Source organism: Trichomycterus rosablanca, chromosome 23 (assembly GCF_030014385.1).
Source record: "Trichomycterus rosablanca isolate fTriRos1 chromosome 23, fTriRos1.hap1, whole genome shotgun sequence".
Lineage (NCBI taxonomy): Eukaryota > Metazoa > Chordata > Actinopteri > Siluriformes > Trichomycteridae > Trichomycterus > Trichomycterus rosablanca.
Window position 1 is genome coordinate 18,276,226 of NC_086010.1, and position 25,697 is coordinate 18,301,922.

Consider the following 25,697-nt stretch of genomic DNA (forward strand, 5'->3'; position numbering starts at 1 on the left):
TTATTATATATTTTTTTCTTTTAATACTAAAGACTCTGTGGCCCCATGATTGCTTATTTTTTCTCAATCTGGCCCCCAACAAGAAAAGTGTGGACACCCCTGGATTAAAGGTACAGTCAGGTTCCGTTCCTGATGTTCATTTTTGCACTTACTCTCGAGGTTTGGTGCTGACGAGCACCCTGAGAGGACCCCCGCTGTTAAAGCACTGCCTGAGGAACGTCTCCACCTCGTGGAACGGCCGTAAGAACACCAGATCTCCGTTAACGGCGTAGATCTTCTTCCCCACCTCCATCCCAGCCATCTGAGAACACAAGAACACACAATTGTGTCCAATCAGAAATAAATATCAGGATATTTCCAGATTAAGTAAAAAAACTGAAGATGATGTTCACCTCAGCGTGAGAACCCTTCTCCACAGATTTGATAATAGGAACTCTGTTCCGGTCCTCCAGGGTGAAGCCGTAACCGCCCTCGCTGGGTCTGATCTACAGAGGAGAGAACATGTTAAAGTCACTAAAGCACTAAAACGAGACAGATCTGATCCCATCTGATGCTGAAATTATCTGTGATACAGATCCATTCATTCATTATCTGTTTAACTACAGATTCATCCTGGTCAGGGTCACGGTGGGTCCCATTCATTGGCAGACAGGTGAACAGTCCATCACAGGGAACACACACACACACACACAGCTGGCCTGGCTGCATGTATTTGGAATGTGGGAGGAAACCGGAGCACCCAGAGGAAACCCACGCATAATCAGGGCAGGGAGCACATGCAAACTCCACACAGAAAGAAACCTGAGAATCAAACCCAGGCCCTTCCTGCTGTCTCTCACCAGCAGGGACTTGGCGATGACATTTTCAACGATTTTCAGGTCATGTTTCAGGGGTTTGTGCTTGGTGTTGGATCCCTCCATCTCCTCGTCGGCAAAGAAGCGGAACAGCAGGGGCTCGTCCTTAAACTCGCTCTTCTCCAGAACTGTGGAAAAGCAAGAGAGCAACAGTTTAGGGAAAGCGCTTTCCTGTTACAGCAAAGCGAGCTCTATAAAGACATAAAGAGAAGCTCGATTTAAAGAAACTCCAGCACTCAGCCATGTAAATGCTGTCGTGTTTTGACAGAATGGGCACAAATTCCCACATTCACACTTCAAAGTCTTGTGACAAGCCTTCTCAGAATATATAAATATATAAAACATATAAATATAAATAATATAAATACAAATAAGTAATTTAAACATAAATAAATAAATATAAATAAATTAATAATAATAATAAATTTAATACATTAAATAAATATATAGATTAAAATAAATAAAAATAAATATATAAATAAGTCTAACATAAATCCAAAGTAATACACATATATAAATAAATATACAAAAATGAAATTAATTAAAACATTTAAATAAATAATATATAAATGAAATATAAATATGAATAAATATATAACTAAATAAATGTAATTAATAAATTAAATAAATATTTTAAATAAATAAAAATAAATAAATCAATCAATAAATAATATAAATACAAAAAATAATAAACATATATAAATTAAAGTAATTAAAACATTTCAATAAATTATAAATAAATAAATAATATAAATATAAATAAATAATATAAATAAATATATACACTGAAATTTAGATATTTGGAACAGGCCAGTCTGATCTGGTGCCTTGCCTGACCCCTGACCTCAACCCCTCTGAACACCTTACCAGCTTGTCTAACAAGGTCTTGCTCAGGTGTCCACATACTTTAGACCACATCACTACATGTACGTTACTGAGTGGCTGGACTAGGACTTGACCACTCGGCCGGGACAAACTTGTGTTCAACCCCTGTTTCCATAGAAACCCTAAGCACAAAACACCCCCAGCCATAAAATCTGGGCACACTTTCTGGCGAATTAGAAAGTCATTGCTGCTAACACCATAAAAACAAGAGTAACGGCTCCCTGGCACCGTCAGATCTGGCAAAGAGGGTGGAAACGGATCGACAGGGTCATTACAATCCATACACGCGGCGTAAGTGCGGTCAGAGCGAAGCGTCGAGTGAGGTGTGAGTCACGCACAGTGTGGACCACTGGCATGGTCCGGCTCTGGACTCGGGTTCGGTAAACAGTTCAGGAACGTTTGAGCTAAATTAGCACATTTCCAGTCAGGCTCAGTTTGCTGGACTGGGAGAACAGGAACGAGTATGGAGTGGGATTTTGTAGTCGTACCGTGATGCATGAAGCCGTTGTCGCACAGCTCCACCCCCAAGATCAAAGCTTCCTCTCTCGTCCGACAGTCCCCCTAAAAAAGACAAAAAAAAGAGAAAATGATGTCAAATTATCGGCTAATCATCACCGGCAACATCAGAACCAGACAGACAGAAAGAAAGACAGACAGACAGACAAAAAACAGAAAGACAGACAGACAGAAAAAAAGACAGAAAGAAAGAAAGACAGACGGACAGACCGACAGACAGAAAGAAAGACAGACAGAAAGACGGACAGACAGAGAGACAGACAGACAGACAGACAAAAAGAAAGAAAAAAGAAAGACAGACAGAAAAAAAGACAGACAGAGGTTGCTTTAAAGGTTGCTTTATTTTTTAGGGGTCGCCACATTCTGAGCCCCTTCCTTTTATGTTTTAATCCAGACCAGTACTTAGTTCAGTCATGCCCCTGCCCCTCAGACACAGCCAACTGTCTCTGTTTAGACGCCCGGGCGGCCGATAGCGCAAGGGAATTCCACACGGATCGGAATCTCGTAACAAATACACGATTTAAAGGTGTAAAGGTGATCTTACCTGAGCTATCAGCCAGTCGATCAGCTTGTTGGCCATCACCACAGATTTATACGTCCTTAAGTGATAATCTTTATCCCTGAATCAACAAAGAGACTTTATTTCAGTTATAAAATCCAAATCCCAACAACACTGCTGCACCAGATACACTAATATCTGCTCAGTGTGGGTTCAATAGGGGGGTCTTTATAAATGGGTTCCAAATGAGGTGGCAAAGTGTATTATAAACACCCACATTTTGTTCTTGTAAGCTTTTTCCAGCAGGTTCGGACCGTATTCTAATTAGCCGGTGAAAGGGGGGCTTGGGAGGGGCCACATTCCCGAAAAAATCCTTCAAAAGGAGCCATAAATCCTCCCGTCTCGACCCACCGGTGTCCAAATTCCCACAGAGAAAATCTGGGAGAAGGTTTCCTCACAGCACACTGGGCTAAAAGCTAACGCGCTGGTGCACTTGTGCCAGGCATGTGGCCGCCGGTCGCACGACCGCCTCTCCATCATTTGTCAGTCTGAGCGCGTCACGCTGGTTTAAGCGTGGCACCGGGCACAAACGGTCAGCGCCAGACCTCAGGAGAGAGACGGAGGAGAGAGAATGGAAAGGAACTGACAGTTTCACGCTCCGCTCCGTGTGGGTTTGGTTCTTTACCAGAGGGGTGAAATCGAGTCCCGAGGGGGGGCACGGGGAGGTATATTTGGATCCCGCGGTCATGTTCTGGATAGGACCGGACATATTTAGGTTTTGTGGTGTGTACGTGGGCAGCGGTGGAAGGCTGGGTGTGGACTTTCCACCCAAAGACCCCCAGGAGACCCACGGCTTCATGGGAAACTTTCCACTCCGTTTCAGTGCGAGTTCCCAAGTTCGGAGTGTTTCTTTTCCACCCCCTCGTGACCCTGCAGCTGAGCGGCCGTGGGCTGAACCGAGCCTCCTGACCGCTGAAGGAGAACGGCGAAATACAGGCACAGTTTTGGAACAGAAAGGGATTTATTAAGCCTATATCCAGTTCAGTGGAGTCCCACAGGAAGTATTTAGACGTCAAAAGTTTACAGACACCTGTAATGTACTTGTAAGTCACGGCAGTCTGGGGATTTGATCATTTCTGCCAAAAAAGGGACAAATCATCCAAAAGTCAAAACAACACGTGAAGCGCCGCAGACGTCTTTAGCTTCATGGGAAGTCGTGGGAGGGCAGCAAAAAGGAAGCGACCGCCATCCAGGAAAAACACAGATGATCTTCTGACTTACGCATAAAAGAGACCAAGAGATCATCTGTCTGTGAGCTGACACTGAGCTGTGACGTGGTCATGTATGGCTTTTTTGGGACCCGGCTTGGACCCCATATACTGTAGAAGCGAGCCTATAGTGACCCCCGTGTAGAACTGGAGCCAGTCTACCTATAATGAGGCTACGGTGAAGGAGCTCTGTTACCTGATCACCGGAGTGAAGAGACTGTGTAGACGGCAGAACAGTCTCACACCCTGATGAGACAGAAAGGAAACACTCGTTATTAAAAGTGCACAGGGTCACAATATGCTAATAATTTAACAATCAATTCTTTAGTTTATATAGTTTATCATGAATTTTGACCAGGACACCAGTTCTGTAAATACGAGGTGGTAGGTTACCTTGGAGATGACGTCCTGCATGTCGCTGCGTGGATGGTACGTGCCGTCGTCGTAGCGGAAGCGGTAGAGCACCAGCTCAGACTTGAACTGGTGTTTGTCCGTCACTGGGGACAAGAGCAAAAATTTAAGGCTGCCAGTCCATCACAGGGCAGATACACATACACACACACACACCCATTCACCTATAGGGCAATTCAGTGTCTCCAATTAACCTGGCTGCATGTTTTTGGACTGTGGGAGGAAACCGAAGCACCCGGAGGAAACCCACGCAGACACGGGGAGAACATGCAAAACTCTGCCTGGGGATCGAACCCAGGACCTTCTTGCTGTGAGGTGACAGTGCTACCCACCGAGCCACCGTGTCGCCCCGACAGACAAAAAGAAAGACAGACAGACAGACAGGCAGAAAGAAAGGCAGACAGAAAGAAAGACAGACAGAAAGACAGGCAGAAAGAAAGACAGACAGACAGGCAGAGAGAAAGGCAGACAGACAGAAAGAAAGAAAGAAATGTCCACACAAACTAAATCGGTCGTGTTTGAGGGAGGGAAGGTCGGACGGGGTCTCTTCCTGCTGCCGCTGCGATATGCAATCTCCATTCTCCAGGACCGGTCCGGAGGGTAGTCGGATGGAGCTTAGCGTGGCTCTCGCTACCTGACACAGCTTATGGCCAGATGTCCAAATACTTTTGACTTATTTATTATTCACTTATTTATTTCAAAGTTTGTGGCTCTTTTCTGCTCGGACCGCTGCTGGCTATGAAACCCTTGACGTTTCTAAGATTCTTTAACCTGCTTGTCTGGCCACAAATATTTGGCCCTTATCAGTGTCCCTCTGCTCTTTGGAGGGATTTTAAGGGGTGGTCGTAATATTTTGGCTCATCTGGGTAACCCAAGACTTTAAGATATAAAATAAAGGCTGGACGGTAACTGACCGTGGTGAATGATGCCGTTCTCCAGCAGAGCCTGACCCAGGTGAACACCTTCCTCCGGGTTGTCGGTTTCTCCGATCTCCATCAGCCAGGACACGAACTCACTGAACACAAAACACACACGATCAGTGAACGCCAGCGCAGACGCCAACACACAAAACACACAACGAGGACGACACAACCCAATTAACACGTAAAACAACCAACAAGCTCGAGTCCAGAAAATCACCCCACCACCGGTGCTCCGCCTCGCCTAACGACACTTTAATGTGATTTTAAAGAGCGCAGGACGAGAAACCACGAGTACACCGACACATTTAGACAAATCACACCACGCTGAAGGGAAAACACAGATTAGGGAGAAATACAAACGATCCCAACATCGATCTTTCTCCTCCTCCTCATTCATCCACTCATCTACATAACCCAGCAGAGAAAAAGAAAGAGAGCTGAACGGCGTATGGAACGTCCTGCTGTGCTAGTGCTTCTTCACCACTCGCATCTCCTTGACCAGACGACAGGAGGAACCCTACCGACCATCCCTTCCTCAGGCAAGGCCAGTTGTGTCCAGTGAGCTCCCACTGCGAGCCGTAAGGTTCATGAACTTCAGAAATCACTCTCCGCTGAAGAGGCTCAAAATAATCAGAAGAATGTCATGTTGTGTTTCATGCACCTCTTGCTGGAACCAATCATTCAAGGTCGGTGTGTCTTTTTGGAGAGCATAATTTAGCCTGGCGTCCTTTAAGAGCCAGGTGTCCATATACTTTTGGCAGAACAGCACACTAATGAAGAATTGCGACACAGACGCAGCGATGACCCAGAAGTTTCAAAGCCATGAAATTATTTTATTATCACCAGAACATTCGCAGTGTTTTTCAATCCCCATCCAATTACGGGTTCTGCCAACACACACACACACACACACACACACACACACACACACACACACACACCCCGCAGGCAGGGTGAGAGACGGGCCGAGGTGTGTTTGGTTTGGCCCGGCCGGTGTGTGTGACGCTGGTGTGTTACCACTGAGTTCCACAAACACGAACCTCAGAGCTGAGATCTTCTACTGCCGGCCAAGTCTGTTCTGTTTAGTGGATGAGTTTCTGTCTGTCTCTCTGTCTGTCTGTCTTTCTGTCTTTCTTTCTTGTCTGTCTTTCTTTCTTTCTTGTCTGTCTGTCTGTCTGTCTGTCTGTCTGTCTGTCTGTCTGTCTGTCTGACTGTCTTTTTCCTTCCTTCCTTCCTTCCCTGGAAGCTCTGAAGAACCTTACAAGCTCCCGTGCACCTTCAATAATGAACCGATGCTATAAATAAAGCATCCCGTGCAGGTTGGGGATTTTCTAAAGCCGCTGAAGTGTAAGAACAGAGGAACGAGGTGGGAGCTCTGAAATCTGTACCAGAAGAACGTTTATTTCTCCTGCCACAGCCTAAACACAACTGTTCCACGCTCGGTCGGGTCTCCACAGAGGCGGAAACGAGTCTAACCTCCTTTTACCGGAGTTAAATTTGTCGGCGAGGTGTGTGGGCACCGGGAATGTGGACGGCTGGTGGATTTACATTAAGACTAGAAATCCACACACCCGCTCGATAAACTCTCTATCATGAACATATCAGCATCAAACAAGCGATGGTGATGAGGGTAAAATGTCATACCTGCCCAGGAAGCACTTGGGGAAGGTGGTGAGTTTGCGTTTCCTGTCCTTAATCAGGTGACCCTGTTTGCTCATCAGCTGGTAGAGCTTCTCGCCCTTCTCCGAAATCATCACCCACGTATCCTGCTCCATGCCCAACCTCAACGCTGCAGCAGAGAGAGAGAAAGAAAATACAATCAGTAACTGAATCAGTGTTGTTATTGTTTATATTCATTCATCGTCCCTTTACCACCGCTTTGTCCTGGTCAGGGTCACGGTGGGTGTGATTCATTGGACAAAAGGTCAGACAGGTCACCAATCCATCACAGGGCAAACACACACACACACACACACACACATTTTCTAGGGCGATATTAGTAGCTCCAGTGAACCTGACTGCATGTCTTTGTACTGTGGGTGGAAACTGGCACACCCGGATGAAACCCACACTGAAACACTAGTACAGTCCGGCCAGGGAATCAAACTCAGGCCCTTCTTTGCTGAGATGACAGCGCTGCCCACTGCACCACCATCCCGGCTGTTTATATTTTTAATCTATATTAATTATATTAATTCCACATTACATTAAAACAAGACTTTATTAGTTTTATTTAAAGTTTGTGAAAAAAATTAAAAATAATAATAAAATATTAATATAATAACAAGATAATAATGTAATAAAATAATAATAAAATAAGTAATAGAGACTAAATAGTGGATTAATAAAATCTAAATATATATTTTAATAAATATGTACAATAATAATATTTCTTTACTTTTTATTTTAAAATAAAATAATAGATTATTAATTAAAAAATTTAAAAAGTAAATAAATATTAATGAAAATGTAAATAAATAGTTTTAGAATATATTAATTGTTTTAATTTGATTTTTTTTTCTATTTGATTTATTTTAAGGTTTTAGCTCTAACACATTTCACTTACTTTTTTGTATATTTACCTTAAATAAAACTAATTATTTCTGTAATCATTAAATTAAATAATTAAAAATTGAAATAAAAATAATGAAGGATATTTCTATTTTTTGTTAGGCATTTTTTATTTTATTTTTTTATTGTATTATTTTATTGTATTATTTTTCATTTTTTCTGGGGGTTAATCGATCAGAGCGCAGCCTGAACACGTTAGGTTGATTACACGAGTATTTCCTGATTACTCACACTTCCTCCTCTCTCGCTCCTTCAGAATGGCCTCCAGCCACTGCTGTTTCTCCTCGGGAGTTTTGGCCATGCACACGAACCACTTGTTCTTGGCCGTGTTGTGGATCTTCCAGCCGTTGTTGACGATGTTCCCGCTGCTGTGGTAATCCGCTGCCAAACCAAGAGCAACAAAGTTCGTTTTGCTTTTCTAGTTCAGCTACAGTTTCACAGATGAATGAATGATTTTCCCTGATAGACCAAAATGACCAACAAACGAAGCTTTTAAAAAGCGGTGTGTGAAAAAACGCCACCGATCGCTCTAATTATCCGACGTTCTGAGAACTCGAACCGTTCTGCAGATACAGAGTTCAGAAGAAAAATACAGTAAAAGTACAGATGGTATTGTCGGTCCATGTGGTGAGAACATGAGAGAAAATAAAACAAATCCTGCACATTAAAGCCGCGTAATCGTGCTCAGAAAACGTTCGGCGGTTTCGCTCCGGCGTTCAGATAAGCTTTTGTTGTGGAACGTCTATAAAAGTTCTGTTCCCACTCCTCAAGTCACCCAGAACCTCCACGTGATCAAATCTGTGGAATTATTCTGCTGATTTTATAATTATAAACACCAAAAAGGAGATTTAACTCTGGGCACAGGAATACACGCATGCCAGGCAAGGGTGTTCATTCATACCAGCCAGCTTCAGCCTGGTCAACTTTTCTAGATCTTTTATTCATTTTTTTTATTTCGCTCTTAACATGAATGGAAATTCTTTTCAACGATGCCAGCCTCTACGTGCCACTCTCCACCACCCGAACCACTTTCATTAGATGAGAGTCGAACCGCAGTAATAACACGCCTTCATATTTTAAGCCGGGACGTACAGGGGGGCGGTGGGAACACCCATGAGTCTGCGTGGCGTTAATGTCGGCGGGTACCGAGTTCATGAAGAGGCCGAGCTCTCGAGTCCCTACACCCATGAAAGCCAGAAGATGCCAACCCCACCCAGCTGGCTCCAATTTGTCCATTTTCACAGATTCCTTCATTTATTCGTCCTCAGTAACAGTACAGGACGATGCCCTGGGCATGGCATCAATCTGTCATGTGGCATTATGCCCTCGTCCATCCACCCACCGAGTGGCCAGTCCACCTTCTGCATGTTTTCCCCCACTAAACCCTACGTAAGCTCAGGAAGTACATACTCCTCACTGAAAGCTGATGAAGGCTAGGATGGCACCCATGTACCCAGGACCCCGGAGCCATGTGGCACCCACAGTACCCGCTGTGCCACTGTACTGCCCACATTCCAGTTTAAAAACAAATGCAATTAAAATAGAGCGACCATCCAGGCGTAAACCAGGGGCAGACAAATGCTTAAGGTTAAGGGCCTTGGTCAGGGGTCAAACTGTGGCAACTTGGTGATGGTGGGGCTTGAACCAGCAACCTTATGATTACTAGTCCAGTACCTCAACCGTTGAGCTACCACCACCCCAAAAACACAGAATTAAAGTACAAGAGGGCAACCAGACGTAAACCAGGGACCTTTTGATGCTCAGGGTTAGGGGCCTTGGTCAGGGGCCAAACAGTGGCAATTTGGCAATGGTGGGGCTTGAACCAGCAACCTTATGATTACTAGTCCAGCAGCTTAACCGCTGAGCTACCACCACCTGACAGAAACTGAATTAAATTACAAGGGTCCTCTTGATCTGCAGTCAAATGCCCAGGGTTAGGGGCCTTGGTCAGGGGCCCAACCATGGCAACTTGGCAATGATGGGGCTTAAACCAGCAACCTTATGATTACCAGTCCAGTAGCTTAACCGCTGAGCTACCACCGCCCAAAAAACCTAGAATAAACAAAGGCTTCTCACAAGACTTTGAAGTATGTCTATGGGAATTTGTACCCACTCCGTCAAAACACCTCTCACCTGTCCCATCATCCACGTTCTCCACCTCCATGACTTCAGTGTTGATTCGGCCCCGGAACTGGTATCTCGGGCCCTCTGCAGAAGCCTTGCTGTTCTTCAGACGTCTGAAATAAAACACAACACAAGTCTCCAGAACCGGGACCCTGACCAGGTTTCCTCTCAGTCGGATAGACGAGCAGACGTGAGGCTCACCTGTTCTTCTTCTTGCAGTAGACCAGCAGGTTATCTAAGAGGAAGAAGACGCGTTCCTGGACGTTCCCCGCCGAGATCTTCAGCAGGACGCCCTGCATCAGCATCTCCGTACAGCAGTCTGTCATGTTCGAACCCTGGACAGAGACACAGAGACAGATATAGATCTTCTGGAGTGTGACTGTGGGAATCTCTGACCATTTAGTCCAAGGAGCGTTTGTGAGGTAAATGGCACTGATGTTGGACAGACGCTTTCACCCAAAGCAATTCAAGCAATTCAGGGTTAAGGGCCTTGGTCAGGGGCCCAACTGTGGCAACTCAGTGATGGTGGGGCTTGAACCAGCAACCTTATGATTACTAGTCCCGTAGCTTAACCGCTGAGCTTCCACTGCCCAAAAACACTGAATTAAAGAACTGAAGTCAAATGCTCAGTGTTAGGGGCCTTGGTCAGGGGCCCAACAGTAGCAACTTGGTGATGGTAGGGCTTGAACCAGCGACCTTGTGATTACTAGTTCTGAACTTTAAACGCTGAGCTACCACCACCGTAAAAACACTGATTTGAAGTATAAGGGGGCAACCAGAAGTAACCAGGGACCTCTTAATGTGCAGTCAAATGCTCAGGGTTAGGGGCCTTGGTCAGGGGCCCAACAGTGGCGTGTGTGAATGGTCAGCAGGGGTCGATACCTCCCACCCCTCTATGTGGGACTGCCACTCCTCCAGAACCTCCAGCTTCTCCATCTGCCTCTTGGCCTCGTTGATGCTGGAGCAGACCGACTTCATGACCTGCAGGGACTCCTGGATCAGGGCGTGGTCGTTGTGCTTCTTCGGCGTCCTCTTCAGCAGCTCCTGCGCACACGCACACACACACACACACACACACACACACACACACAGGGAGGTTAAATGATAAAACCAAAACATCTGAAAAAAAAATGATGAAAATCAGCAGGTTGAGTTTGGAACTCACTCTGAGGAGCAGCGGGTACTTGCAGATCCTCTGGATGGGGGCGACCAGGTACCCGTCCAGAGGAACCTCCGTGTTCTTCCTCCCTCCCAGTAACATGCAGTTCTACCAGAACAAACAGAACCACAATCCCAGCATTCAATGGGGCAGGACTTTCCTCACAAAAATCTGAAGAGAGGATCTGAGATGACGACGTACCAGGAGACACGTGCGGACGCTCTGGATCTTGTTGAGCTCCAGCAGAAGCCTCTGGGCCTTCTCGTGGTTTCCACAGTACTCGTCGTAAATCTGGAACCTGCCTCTCTGAGAACACACACACACACACACACACACACATTTTGTCCGTGATTTTTTACGTGACCCGGGAAACACAAACGATGCATCAAAACGAAATAAAATGAAGTAATAAAAGTGGCAATCTGGTCCCACACTGGTTTACAAGGTGTAACGTAAAGCTTCCACAAGGGGGACTCTCCCTGCGCAGTACGGATCTCCGTATGATCCTGTCTGCTGCGCATGCCCACGCCCTTGTCAATCAGGACTGGAGGTCTGCTGCAGTAGGAACTGGATACGACTAAATTATTTACTCAGTTTTCAAGATGCAACATAAAGCCTCCACTAGGGGGCGAAGACCGCGCCCACGTGTACTCTAGGGGGCGCCCAGCCGACCGGCAGCAGCGCCGAGATTCGAGCGTGCCAGCCGAATATCCCACCGTGCCACCTGATGATGAACACATGACACCACAGAAGCTGTCTCTGAGAAACGGACCCACCGCAACCCTGACCAGAATAACATGTGGTGATGTAAAGCTTGCTTGACTGTGGAGAGTGTGGCTCGTGTCTCAGCAGCACCAGATGAACTGATTCAGCTTTGTGGACATGACACCACAGCCTCTCCGCCTAAGATGACATCAAGCTTGCTCGACTGTAAACAGTGCCACCTGTGATGCATCGAGCAGACCTGGTGACTTCTCTGTGCCCGTATTAACAGAACAATCTGACCCAGACCTTTTAAAGTACGAGCATGATTTGGCTTCGCCCGGGTGTTGCTGAGACACGAGCCGCACTCTCCACAGTCAAGCAAGCTTTACATCACCACGTGTTATTCTGGTCAGGGTCGCGGTGGGTCAGTTTCGTCGGGTGATAGAGACTTACAAAGTGAAGGAAGCCGCGTCCTACTTCATGGTGAGGGTGCGGCTCCGGCAGGAGAAGGTCCTCCACCATGGACAGGAAGTCCCTGTGCACACACAGTATCTCCTCCAGGTTGGAGAACAGCACCTGGTGAGAGAACACAACCAGGAACGTCCATAACTGACTGTTTACTGGTGTTTACTGGGGCTCCGGGACGAATTCACCCTTCTCGGTCAGCCAGGGTGTCGCTGGGTCACCAGAGGTCACCCAAAACTCAGGGACAATCAGGAAGACCCGAATTTAAGCCATGCAGAGGGAACTCACCCTGACCGTCTCCTCTGTGATGTTCTTGTCCATCTTGGCAGCGGCGTACTGGTGGAGGCGATGCTGAAATACCTGTCGGAGGAGAAGAAAACAGGAATCGTTCGTACTTTTGTGAGCAGAAACACACGCATGGCCACAGCTTTTCACCTACCAGTGATGGAGTCTCACAGAGCCGTAGCTGACTGCGTACGGACCGAAACGCTCCCTCTAGTGGTGCAAAGAACATGCCAAACTACTATCAGACAGTAAGAGCACACAAATACAACTCTATGGGACTCTCGGATGGTGCAGCTGTATATTCCCTAGCCAACTAGCACCAGGATCCAGGGTTCGAATCCCAACAGGCACTATCAAATGGTCAGGGGTACACATACAGACATGACTGGCTGTGTCAGGGGGCGGGAGGTCCCACGATGGATTGGTATACACCGAGCAGCCATAACATTAAAACCACCTCCTTGTTTCTACACTCACTGTCCACTTACCATATAGAAGCACTTTGTAGTCCGACAATTACTGACTGTAGTCCATCTGTTTCTCTGCATGCTTTGTTAGCCCCCTTTCATGCTGTTCTCAATGGTCAGGACCCCCACAGGACCACCACAGAGCAGGTATTATTTAGGTGGTGGACCATTCTCAGCACTGCAGTGACACTGACATGGTGGTGGTGTGTTAGTGTGTGTTGTGCTGGTATGAGTGGATCAGACACAGCAGCGCTGCTGGAGTTTTTAAATACCGTGTCCACTCACTGTCCACTCTATTAGACACTCCTACCTAGTCGGTCCACCTTGTAGATGTAAAGTCAGAGACGATCGCTCATCTATTGCTGCTGTTTGAGTCGGTCATCTTCTAGACCTTCATCAGTGGTCACAGGACGCTGCCCACGGGGCGCTGTTGACTGGATGTTTTTGGTTGGTGGACTATTCTCAGTCCAGCAGTGACAGTGAGGTGTTTAAAAACTCCATCAGTGCTGAGAATAATGGTGGTCCTGTGGGGGTCCTGACCATTAAAGAACAGGGTGAAAGGGGGTAACAAAGCATACAGAGAAACAGATGGACTACAGTCAGTAATTGTAGAACTACAAAGTGCTTCTATATGGTAAGTGGAGCTGATAAAATGGACAGTGAGTGTAAAACAAGGAGGTGGTTTTAATGTTATGGCTGATCGGTGGAATGAGCTGCACTTTTATTCCTCATGGAGAAACTGATTTCCTGGCTCTCCACACTGGAACTACAGTAACGTCACGACACAAAACTAGGCATTTCCTGTTAGCATGTCAAGCTAATATGTGAAGATTGCAGCTGTGTGGTAAACAACCCGGGAGTTGGGAGGGTAAACAACTCGCCCCGCTCGTTACAGAGACGTTCCTACAGCTGATACTAATGAAGTCAGAAGCACTGCTGCACTGGGCTCTCATTTAGCATGCTATTTTTAATTAACTTAAACAAGGAAATAATAACAGGATATGTGGATTTTCTGTACTTAAAACGGCATCTCATAAATTCGAACCTCTACGAACAACAACAGCTGATCCGAGGGTGGGAATACCGTAGCGGATTCCTCAGACTTGCTGCAGTTACGACCTCTGCTGGTTGATCGATGGTACTGCACAGAGACAGGGGATAACGGGGGTCGGTGCATGACTCTCTGTGCGCGATACGGCTCTCCATAAGAACCCACATCGTTCAAGTGAAAAGAAGCGCTCGGTTGTGATAGTCACAGCCGTCTGCAGCAGTAAAAATAAAGGTTTGAAAAAATGAATTAAAAAAGTTAAAAAGGTCCAGCAAGTCGCCTCAGCACACCAGCGCATTAAAGGAAGCAGCTGAAGCGTGTCTGAAAGGCGCCGGACCGTAATCAGCGCCGTGACACCGAACCCCGGCGTGGATGGACACCGCGGTGGGACCGAGCGCCGGTTTCCTGTCTGTCTGTGATAAGAAACATGTGCTCACTGATCTTTCTTTCTTTTAGCTCAGATACGGACGGTCGAGAGCCGATGTTCACCAGCGGATGTGCTGCGTTCAGCGAAAAGTGCACATCAGAGAGGAGCGCAATCAGAATCAGACATACGGGGGCGATCAGACGGGTTTAGGAATGCGAGAGGGGAAAAGAGACGTGACGGATCTTCGTGAGAGATTTCAGACTGGAACACGCGTCACAGCGGGCTCGGTGAGAGAGCGGGGCCTTCCTGGATATGTACAGTCGGGGTCTGAAGCCACTCAAAAACACTCGGAGCGGTGTGTGAAGCAGCCAGTCCATCTTCTGCATGTATTTGGGAGGTGGAGTAGCCAAAGGAAACCAGAACAGACTCATTTGGGGCGGAAATAAAAAATAGTGCTCCATCGGTACAGTTTAGGGGTGGCACGGTGGCTCGTGGGGACCTGGGTTAGATTCCTAGGCGGAGCATTCCGAGTCCTTTCTGTGTGGAGTTTGCATGTTCTCCCCATGTTTGTGTGGGTTTCCTCCAGGAGCTCCGGTGGTAAAACAGACAATGAATAAATGAATGAATGTTATAATGGCCGAGGTGCGTTCAAGTCAACACAAAATCCCTGAGCAGATCGGTTCCAGAGCGACGTATAAAACGTTTCACCTCGGCCGAAACCTGGACGTGTCGTTCCCATCTGGTAAAGCCGTCTAAAAAACGACCTTGGGCTCTCATGGGCCATATCTCCATCTTCCCCCCCTCGAACGTGTTAGAAAAACACAAAACAGATGTTGACTCCAAAACAAAGGTCACGTGACAGTCCCAGACAAAACAGGATGAGAAGACGCGTGACGAGCTAACAGCAGGTGATCGTCCAGTCATCGTCCTGAACCCTGCCTGACGATCCCGAGGGGTTCAATCTGGGACGAAACGCTAGAACTGTGTGTGTGTGTGTGTGTGTGTTGACACTCCATGTAGCCCTTGTTATATGGGCACAGAGAAGTCACCAGCTTTAACAAATCGCCCAACTTTACATGATGTGCCAAGACAAGAGCTCGGGATCTTTTAGATTCACTAGATGGACAAAAGTATTGGGACACGCCTCTGGGACACGTCTGTCCTAACACCGCCTTCAGTGTTGTCACGGCAGTTGAGATGTGGTGCACGTCAGACCAAACAATCGGCACTCTAGATGCCATTTCGAAGGTCCCATGAGCCTCACACGCACCCACTGATGCCCGGATGAAGAATTTGGTAAAGCCAGCTTGTTATATGGGCACAGAAAAGCCGCCAGCTGTAACGAATCGCCCAGCTTTACATGACATGCTAAGACATGAGCTTTCCAACTGATCCATACCGAGTCGGGATCTTATAGATCCACTATATGGACAAAAGTATTGGGACACGCCCTTCTAGTTATCTTCGTCCTTCCACGAGTCTGTTTGTTGAGATGTGGTGCACGTCAGACTGACCAATCGTCACTTTAGACGGCATTTCAAAAGGCGCACGAGCCTCACAAGCGCCCATTGATGCCCGTGCCATGTGGGCACCTGTGACACGTACACGGTTTGGCAAAGCCAGCTGGCGAGACGACTCAAATCCATCTCAAAGTCGCCGTTTTCAAGACCCGATCTATACGACGCACCGAAGCCCACCGAACAGCTTCGTACCCGCAGGACGCTCGGTCAGAAATGCGTCTGAACATCTGACGGATTCCGATTCAGTCAATTCCAGTAAATCAGACGAGCTGGTAGATTTTCTGTGGAAGGGAGCGCGGGCGCAGGAAGAACAGAGCACAATGTGAAAGCGGGGAGGGCCAGGAAGGAAGGAAATCCTGCTCGCCGCCAAACAAAAGCCAGAGGAACTGACCGGCTGGTGCCCTCGCTAGCCTGGCGTTCACTAAGCTTCAAGACTGCGTACCTCACGCTCAAAACGTGCAGGTCACGCTTCAGTCCTTAGTTCTAATTAAGAAATGTTAATAAAATAGTTAACTGGTTTTACATCCTACCGATTTCATCTGACGTGCTTGTCAACCTGTGAATTGGTTCTTAACAAGCTAAGCTAACTAACCAGTAAGTGATTTAGAAGAGTCACCCCACCCACCCCACTCAGGATTCCAATCCATCCCAGGAATGCCGCACACAAGTCGGAAATACGACCCGGAAAAGCCACCAGGTCACCCACTGCATCGCTAAGGTACTGACTAGTAATCAAAAGGTCGCTGGTTCAAGCCCCACCACTGCCAGGTTGTCACTGTTGGGCCCTTAATCCTCAATTGCTTAGACAATATACTGTCACCGTACTGTAAGTCGCTTTGGATAAAAGCGTCAGCTAAATGCCGAAAACGTAAATGTAAATGAAAACCCGACCCACTGCAACCCTGACCAGGATAAATCTTTGGTGAAACATGAAAATGAAAAAAAAAAAAAAAAAGAATTAGAAAGAATTGCACTTTATTGTTACGGGACAACTTGACGCAGGTCAGAGACGGCGTGTGCTGTGCATATGCTGACGGAGGTAGTCAGAGCGCACAGAGGAATTGAGTATATCCAAATAATGAATTATTTGAGGATGGCAACCGTCTATGCATGACCACGCAGAAAAGTGAACTAGAACGATGAATTAATGAGGAAATTCATAACAACTAAAATAATAACAACTAAGGTGCTAAAAATTCTACGCTTCTGACTTGGCAGCAACAGTTTAGGGAAGGCCCGTTCCTGTTCCAGCACAAGAGTGAGCCCCTGTGCATCAAGCAAGCTCTATAAAAACATAAAGAAACTCCAGCCGCACTGAACAGATCAGGGATGAACTGGAACATCAACGTCAGTCTTGTTTTGACTGAATGGGCACAAATTCCCATACACAGACACACTACAAAGACTTGAGAAGCCTTCTCAAAAGAGCGGCTGTTGTTTTAGCTGAAAACTTGAACTTATAATCAGGCATCCAAATACTTTTGACTCTATTGATCATGTACCGTCATACAAAGCAACCCTGCTGAATATACTTAAAATCAGCTTCACTATTTGTCAGATAATAATAATGTAGTTATTTAACATATAAATCAGCGTCCTAAACAATCCTCACGAGTCTCGACACCCCTCGAACCGTTTCCGTTCTTTCCTGACGTTTGATATGAGATAATAACAGCTTTATAATAACGAACGCTCATCCAGCAACATAAAACAAAACGTCGAGCATCAAACGGCCTCCAAAACTCAAGCATTTCTGTCCGGTTCTCAGCCGATTTGTGACGGGAATTTTAACACAAAAGGTTGAAACGAAGTCCGGCGCACCTTCCATCAGCATACAGAATGAGAATCGGCTGCCCGTCTGAGCCGAACCTCACACCGCCGGAGGGGCCCGGGCGCTCCTGATTAGCATTTCACGCCGACGGGAGCCTCGGTGGAAAAAAAAGAGCCGGGATATCGGTCAGATCGGAATCTTAACGTTCGGTTTAAGTCAGAGGAATGGTCAGGGCTGGATGGAGAGAGAAAGCGCCGGCGGTGGTGATTAGAGGTGAAGGTGAGGATGTTAGCAGTCAGGATTTCGTCTCCTTTCCAATTACGGCTGACGGGCTCATCGCTCCCAGCGACCAATTACTGAGAGGCTCGGACTCACTGAGGAGACGCCTGATGATTTACGTCTTCTTCTGTATTTAAACATGCCAACTGTCGTTCAGTGGATTAAACGTACACGATACGGCCAAAAGTTTGTTGTTAAAATGCACCCGAAGGCGTCCAGCACCTCGGTTCGAATCTCTGCTCTGCTACCGATTGGCTGGGTCCCATCTAGCGGGCACAATTGGCAGTGCCTGCAGCAGACAGTAATTGGCCACCGTGTCTGCTGGGTGGGATGACTGGATTATGAGTGGGTGGAGTTTTTAAAAACTGTGTAAGAATTGGGACATAAGGCCTTCTGAATCATTGTAAGGTGTGGTAGTAGAGCAAAGGTCTTTCATCGAAGCTGGCGTTTCCCAAACAGCAGGGGTGAAGATTAACGGGCAGGAAAGGGGGTCCATGGGTCAGGGGGTGCGGGTGCTGTGACCCTAGAGGAGGAGGGGGCATCCCGGGGTCACTGCCCGAACTGAGGATGCATGCACCATTTGGTTTTAGCCCTGATCACGTGACTTACAGAAGGACGATAATAAAACGCCGGCGTCCCACAGAGCACAGAGGAGGGATCTAGGGTCCAGAAAACGAAACTGGAGTGTGTGTGGAGTGTGTGTGAGTGTGAGTGTGAAATGTGGAACTGAAACGATACGTCGGCGCTGAAAAGTTCAGCCTGATTTTCTTTCCGATCACAGTGTGTCTGGCAGCCTCGGTCCTTCTGTAATCTGTAAAGGTGGAACGTTTGGGACTTCAGGTTTTCATGATGGATTTTCACCTCCAGAAATCATAGGGGTGTTAAAATCATGTTTTAAAATGAATTAATTAAAGAATTTCAACCAGAAAAGCATCCTGCACAATGCCTTTCTTCCTCAGAGTAGTTATTGTCCGTACTTGGCCTCGCGCTGCCTCAAATAAACACATCCACCAGCTCCCGTTATCTCCACATCTACACTTACATAACACGTTCCTTAAGGACACTTCCTCTGTCCGAATTCTCCAGCCAAACACACTCAACTCATCACAATGAGACGCTGTGTAACTTCAGGACTTCTTCTGTCCGTCTCTGCCGTCCCGACCGCCTCCCAGGCACGAACCCGGGCGTCTGGGTCTCGCTCCATGCGGTTCTTAACCCCTCTGGAATTCTTTTCTCCACCAGGAAACATGGTTTACACAAAGAGGCGCGAGGAGGCACGGCTCTGACGTCAAGTGACCCCTCTGTCCCTCTGGCAATTTCTCCAGACCGCTCACGAGGGGGTCTGTGCCCTCTGGTACATACCTCTCCACCCAAATTAACCCCTACCCTGCAGTTACCCTGCGGGAGCTACAAAGCCTGGGGTCAGGGATCACTACAGAGCACCGTAAGGCGTACATAATGAAGACAATCAGATCTAAGTGATCAGAACTGGTTCGTTTACTTGATTAAAAAACTACTTTTTTTCAGCCGCTTCAACCTAGTCAGGATTGTGGCGGGTTCAACCAGGAGTAAGGAACAGACAGTCCAATTCAGGGCTTTAACCACACACCCTGTGTAGATGTCTGGCTGGCTGATAGCACCACACAGATTCAAACCCAGATCTAAATCATGGTGGGTTAGCATAATAGAACATCGCACCACCCAAACGTTTGACCACTCCCATTAGACTCGTCCCCTGTTGCCTGTAGCAAAAACCAGCATAAACAACCGTCCAGAACTGCACAATACATGGAACAGTGGTCTCTCCACACCAAGGTCAGGATAAAATCCCAAACTGTCCAATCCCAAACTTATGCTGAAAGGGAATCATTATGGCTCGTCAGATGTACCTCAAGAACCTTCAAAAACAGAATGCCTATAAATTAAAAGCTGTTGGAAGACAAGTGTTACTGTCCAGAGTCGAGCAAGCTTCACGTACCATGGGTTTAGCGGCTGCCGTGCAAGACAATGATCTTTAAAGTGCTTATTTGGAACTTTAGCTTGATCATGAGGTAAATTATCATATGTTGTGGCCTGTAATACATTTTGCTCTCGTTCTCTTTAGACTCAAGCTTCCAAAGCTCATAAATCTGTAGTACATTTCTCCGAGTACAGATAATTGAATCAGCACTTGTCACAAATCCCTGTTTTACGCACCACATCCTTTTTTCCGTACAACAAAACCAGCTTGTTTTGTCGTATTTTATTTATGTGGTCGCCTCGCTAGAGAACAGAAAACCATCCCGTCTAACTGAAGTGGTTAAAACTGAGAGGCATATTAAACGCAATTATGTCCCATGGGTGGAGCGTCAAAAAACATCTTCAAGCTTCTTAAAATAACACCACGACCCTCTGAAGGCCGGTGATGGAGCTCCGGATGGAAGCGGATGACGTTTCTGAGAAAAGCAAGTGTTGTGTTTTGCCAGAACGAAAACAAACCCGGTACCTATATTGAAACCATGTGTGGTACGGGCTCCGAGCGAGGAATGCACACATGCACATGGTGTGGGAAACTGTTTTCCTAATGACCCACGGCACGGTGGCCTTCGCCCCGCTCCACGGCACGGTTCCCATCGCACTTACGCGCCTACTGGTGGGAAAAACTTCAGGATGTAGGAGCCTCTCACAAAAAAAAGAGAAAAATGGGAAAAAGGTTTAATTACGCTGCATATTTAGCAAAAAGCCAGGATATTCGGGATTAGTATTTAATAAGTCCTCGTAACACACTATCTATCTATGTCTATTCACACCGAGGGCACCCAGTGAGTTGGCAAGAGTGACAAACCACCCAAGAGTCAAAGCAGAAGAGCTGCAGAACTGTAGAGTGGATTATTTCCTGATATGCACAGTCTGTTAACATCTTTATACCATTTATCAATATAAAAACTGCCCAGAAGCTCATAAATGACCAGAAATTTGACTAGTGGACCATTTAAGCCCTGCAGTGACACTGATCAGTTCAAGTGGAACATCATAAACGTAACTATCAAAAACACAAAATAATTTCCAAGTCTGAAACTGTGTGAAGCGTCCAGAGCGAGTGTTTCAATCTGCTGTATGATGGAAGAGCAGTTCAGGTCTGCTGGTATTGTGGAATAAACAGAAAGTCAAAGCCAGGAAGGAAAGGAAACGGTCTTAAAATGTTGCTGTGAGCGTCGCCTGAAACAAAGGAGGCTTTTCCCGGCCTCAGATGAGGAAATCTGTGTGGACGTTACAGCGTTCATTCATTAATTTAATCATTTATCATACTCACAATTTAGCAGGGCAGGAAAATTACCCTGGATTGGGTGCCAGTCCTGGTGCATGTCACATACACTAAAAGAACAATACCGGCCTGAATGACTGACCCTATTTTTGCTGGAATGGTTTGGCACCACTTGTCCCATTAGAAGAAAGGATCACTGATCTGATTTTTTTAATTATGGGAATGCTTTCTTCCAGGATGACAACCCCACTATCCACTATCCATCAGATAAAACGTATGAATTATATTTTATAGCTATTATAGGCAACAGATCTTCACCAAAATGAAAACGTACACATTTTGGACAAAACACAATAAAGCTGTTCGGGTGGCATCACTTTCTTTAAATACAGCAGGTGTACCTAATAAAATGCCCGATTAGTGCAGGTACAAGGTAGGTGTACCCAAAAATCTGCACCTTTGAGGGGTACATTTAAAGCCCTGCACATTGCATTCATGATGCATGCGTGGAACATGTGTTATACTGTGTATTTTAAGCCTTGTGAGTGCTTTATTCATGCACTGCATTAACATACCGAGAGGAAGTGCAGAGTCTCCACATAATCGCGCTCCGTGTGCAGCAGCTCCCTCAGCACGCAAACGCGCAGGCGCAGCTGCTTCTCCACATCCTTCCCGCTCTCTCCTTTACTCTCCTCGCTCATGTCTCTCCTTTCTCGGATTAAAAGTATCCCAGATCTCCTGTGGTAAGCCTTTTCGATACTTTGCAAAAGTTTAAACCGGCCGCCGGGGGTCCTGAGTGGGAAACATGACGCAAAGTGGCGCAGATCGAGGCGCAACAGTTCAGCCGAGCGACGCGCAAAAACGAGCGACTCCTGTTCTCAAACCCTGACAGAAGAATTAAACAATAAAACAAAATCCCGAACAAACAGCGTCTGAGAAGTGTCCTGAAGTGCAGCTGTCCGGCTCTGAGGTCCATGAGCCTGCCCACCATCCCACGTCCAGCCTCCCTCATTCAGCACCCAGAGGGAAGCAGAGGAAACGCTCGAACCTCGGGCTGTGTGCCAGATCTGTGAGGGGAAAGACTGATGACCACATGGGGGGGGGCAGCACAGTCCCACAATAACCGTTCCACCACATTACAGAACACCCCCTACAATACAGGGCACTGAACTGCAAGCCCACCAGACTACAAAGCCACCACAGAACTTTCAAATGCATTACAGTCCCACAATGTCACCAAAACACAATCCCAGTACAACACTGCCCCTCCACACTGCAGTCCCATTACACTACAACCCACTACACTGTAGTCCACTACACCGCAATCCAACCACATTAAAATCTCACCACATTACAGAACACACCCCTACAATACAAGCTCACCACACTACAAAGCCACCACCGTACTTTCAAGTGCATTACAATCCCACCATAGTACAATGTCACCAAAACACAATCCCATTATAACACTGTCTCTCCACCCTACAGTGCAATCCTACCACCCTGCAAAGCCTCAACACGCAAATATAATACTGCCCCACCACACTACAATCCCACCACAGAAGTGTCCCACTATCTGAAAACCTCACCACAGTACTTCGCCACCAAATCACAATCCCACTACAACAGTCCCAGCACACTATAGTCCACTACAGCGCAATCCGACCACATTAAAATCTAACCACGCTACAACCCACAGCACTATCCCACCACATGACCAAGCCACAATACAATCCCTCCAAACCACAATCCCACTACAACCGTCCCTCCATACAATCCCACAATACAAACTACACTACCATCCTTATGCACTTTAATTCCACACATAAATGCCACCACATCATATTAGCTAAATCTGCTCCGTCGTGCTTTTTCATCCAAACCAGTCACTTCTAGACCCATTAAAGTGCCCATTTGCTGCCCAGTGAGGTGTAAAACTGGCTATTGGGGAAGCAAATAATCTGCAGCTATGTCCAATAATGGCAGTAATTTTCTCTGGCTGGCGGAAAGGAAGATGATAAGGCTTTTATCAAATTTAGCAAATAATTGAATAATACAGTTCATCCTGATTTACACAACGTCTTACTCTAGGATTTATAAATCCTTGGTGAGTTCTTTACTGTGGGCTGATGTTTCACCAGACTGACTGAAATCCGCTTGTACAGCTCATATATCTACAGTGCTGACTTGAAAACAAGTGCAGAAAATTCTTTATTTATTCTTTATTCTATATTATAAGGGTAAAAGTGTCAGTATAAGAGTTGTAGTATGTAATGTGAACTACACTTGATAAAATACAACCTGTTTTGGAGCAATTTGATGCATATTTTAAAAGCTATTGAAGTTATTAATATGCTGAATACTTTTTTTTTAAACAAAAAACATTAAAAGAACGTTCATATAACGTTACACATTGAACAGAATATTTATCAAGGTCACATAACGTTTATAGAACGTTCTATTAACGTTATTGTGAGAACGTTTGCTCATAACATTAGGAGAACTTTTACATAATGTTAGTGAAAGTTGTGGGAACGTTCCCTGTTAGCTGGGGACCCACTGTGACCCTTACCGGGTTGAAGCCGTTAGTTAAAATGTAAAAACTAAACCAAGATAAACTAAAACCACAGGTTGAGGATAGAACTGAGTTAACGATAACGTTGATGAACTAGGAATGATAGGGCCAGTGATAGCTCAGTGGTTAAGGTACTGGACTAGTAAACAGAAGGTTCCTGGTTCAAGCCCCACCACCACCAAGTTGCCACTGTTGGGTCCCTGAGCAAGGCCCTTAACCCTCAATTGCTCATCATTGTGTAAGTCGCTTTGGATAAAAGCGTCTGCTAAGTGCTGAAAATGTAAATGAATGACTTGGTGTTGTTAGACACTTCCCTCTAGCGTTCGTAATGCAGGCCTTGGGGCAGCTTGAGCATGTTCTCCCTAGTGTCATCATTTAAAATATAACAATACTTATTATGTGTTTAAAAATGTTTATTTCTATCTTTATTTATTTATTTTTAGTTTATTTATTTATAGTTGCTGAATGATTTCCGACTGTCCACTGGGTGGCGCGCTTTCCTTCTTTATTTAGCGTATAAACTCCACGCTGCTCAGTGAGAAGATAGACTGGTTTCACTGGTCATATTCACATCATTTACTGGTCAAATCAAGTAAAATCCAAAGCTTGACGGAGTGTTATTGATTATAAGCTAAGCAATATACACGATATGTCCAAAATTATGTGGACGCCCTCCGATTATTCCACTTGGCTGTTGTATGATCTCCAACTGTCCACTGGGTGGCGCAATTTCTTCTTTATTTTGAAAGAAAACGCCATCCTGCTCAGTGTGACGATAAACTGGTTTAACTGGTCATATTTACATAATTTACTGGTCAAATCAAGAAAAAGTCAAAGCTTAATGGTGTGTTATTGATTGTGAGCTAATAAATATGCACGATATGCCCAAAATTATGTGGACACCCCTCCTGTCATTAAACGTACATTGATAGTATTTAGCCTACGCGTTTATTAAAAGGGAATTACAGCTGAAGACTGTATACAGTCCCAGTTAAGGGCCCACAGTGCTAATCCAGCAGTGGTGGGGCTAAAACCAGTAACCTTTAGATCTCTATTCGAATGGAAATCTGCTAACTGATATACATTAGTCAGATGGATTTCAATACAGCCGCCTCAGCTCAGCTAATGAATGTATTTAATTTACAGCATTTAGCGGACACTTACAATTATGAGCGCATTTAATTCTAGCAATTAAGTGTTTTGAACTTTGGGAATCTAGCTACAGTGGAGCTAGAACCTAAAACCTTCAGATTATTAGACCATAACCGTAACCGCTGAGCTACTGCTAATGTCTCTACCAGGCCCATTGCTAACAGGTGTTTATACTATATATTTATATAAGCATTTCTATAAAACAAATAATATGCTTTTAATTTTGTGGCAACCGTTTCATTGACACAGAAGCATATACTGGGATTTTAGATCAACATTTATTTAAAAATAAAAGCATTATTTATCGTGAGCTACGACAGACTTGCTTTGTCGAAACAGAGTGTGTGTGCTTGACTGGCCTGCCTGCAGTCCAGATCTGTCTTTTTTTAAATGTATGACACTTTATAAAGAGAAGAATTAGACAACTTCTACCACAGACTGCTTTACAGAAGAGAAAAGGACCTTCCCCAAACTGTAGCTACAAAGTTGGAAGCATTTCATTTATTGTTTGTTATTTTTACAGCTGATATTATATATATATATATATATATATATATATATATATATATATATATATATATATAAGATGCATACACTTACAAGTGTATA

The 25,697-nt window shown here is 45.7% G+C and overlaps 1 protein-coding gene across 1 annotated transcript in view; it reads right to left on the reverse strand.

Moving 5' to 3' along the window:
• The window catches only part of prex2 (phosphatidylinositol-3,4,5-trisphosphate-dependent Rac exchange factor 2), a 41,782-nt gene extending 19,550 nt beyond the window's left edge, over positions 1 to 22,232 (reverse strand). Inside the window, exons 1-19 of the mRNA XM_062985259.1 lie at positions 21,937 to 22,232; positions 19,041 to 19,052; positions 12,669 to 12,731; positions 12,369 to 12,491; positions 11,412 to 11,516; positions 11,217 to 11,318; positions 10,934 to 11,095; positions 10,253 to 10,386; positions 10,061 to 10,164; positions 8,159 to 8,308; positions 7,001 to 7,145; positions 5,348 to 5,448; positions 4,416 to 4,519; positions 4,219 to 4,268; positions 2,800 to 2,875; positions 2,228 to 2,300; positions 840 to 982; positions 393 to 485; positions 153 to 301 (exon numbers count right to left, since the gene is read on the reverse strand). Of these exons, the coding sequence (XP_062841329.1) occupies positions 153 to 301; positions 393 to 485; positions 840 to 982; positions 2,228 to 2,300; positions 2,800 to 2,875; positions 4,219 to 4,268; positions 4,416 to 4,519; positions 5,348 to 5,448; positions 7,001 to 7,145; positions 8,159 to 8,308; positions 10,061 to 10,164; positions 10,253 to 10,386; positions 10,934 to 11,095; positions 11,217 to 11,318; positions 11,412 to 11,516; positions 12,369 to 12,491; positions 12,669 to 12,731; positions 19,041 to 19,052; positions 21,937 to 22,062 (2,015 nt within the window). The 5' untranslated portion in view covers positions 22,063 to 22,232. The remainder of the gene's footprint in view (positions 1 to 152; positions 302 to 392; positions 486 to 839; positions 983 to 2,227; positions 2,301 to 2,799; positions 2,876 to 4,218; positions 4,269 to 4,415; positions 4,520 to 5,347; positions 5,449 to 7,000; positions 7,146 to 8,158; positions 8,309 to 10,060; positions 10,165 to 10,252; positions 10,387 to 10,933; positions 11,096 to 11,216; positions 11,319 to 11,411; positions 11,517 to 12,368; positions 12,492 to 12,668; positions 12,732 to 19,040; positions 19,053 to 21,936) is intronic.
• Positions 22,233 to 25,697: the final 3,465 nt, after the last annotated feature.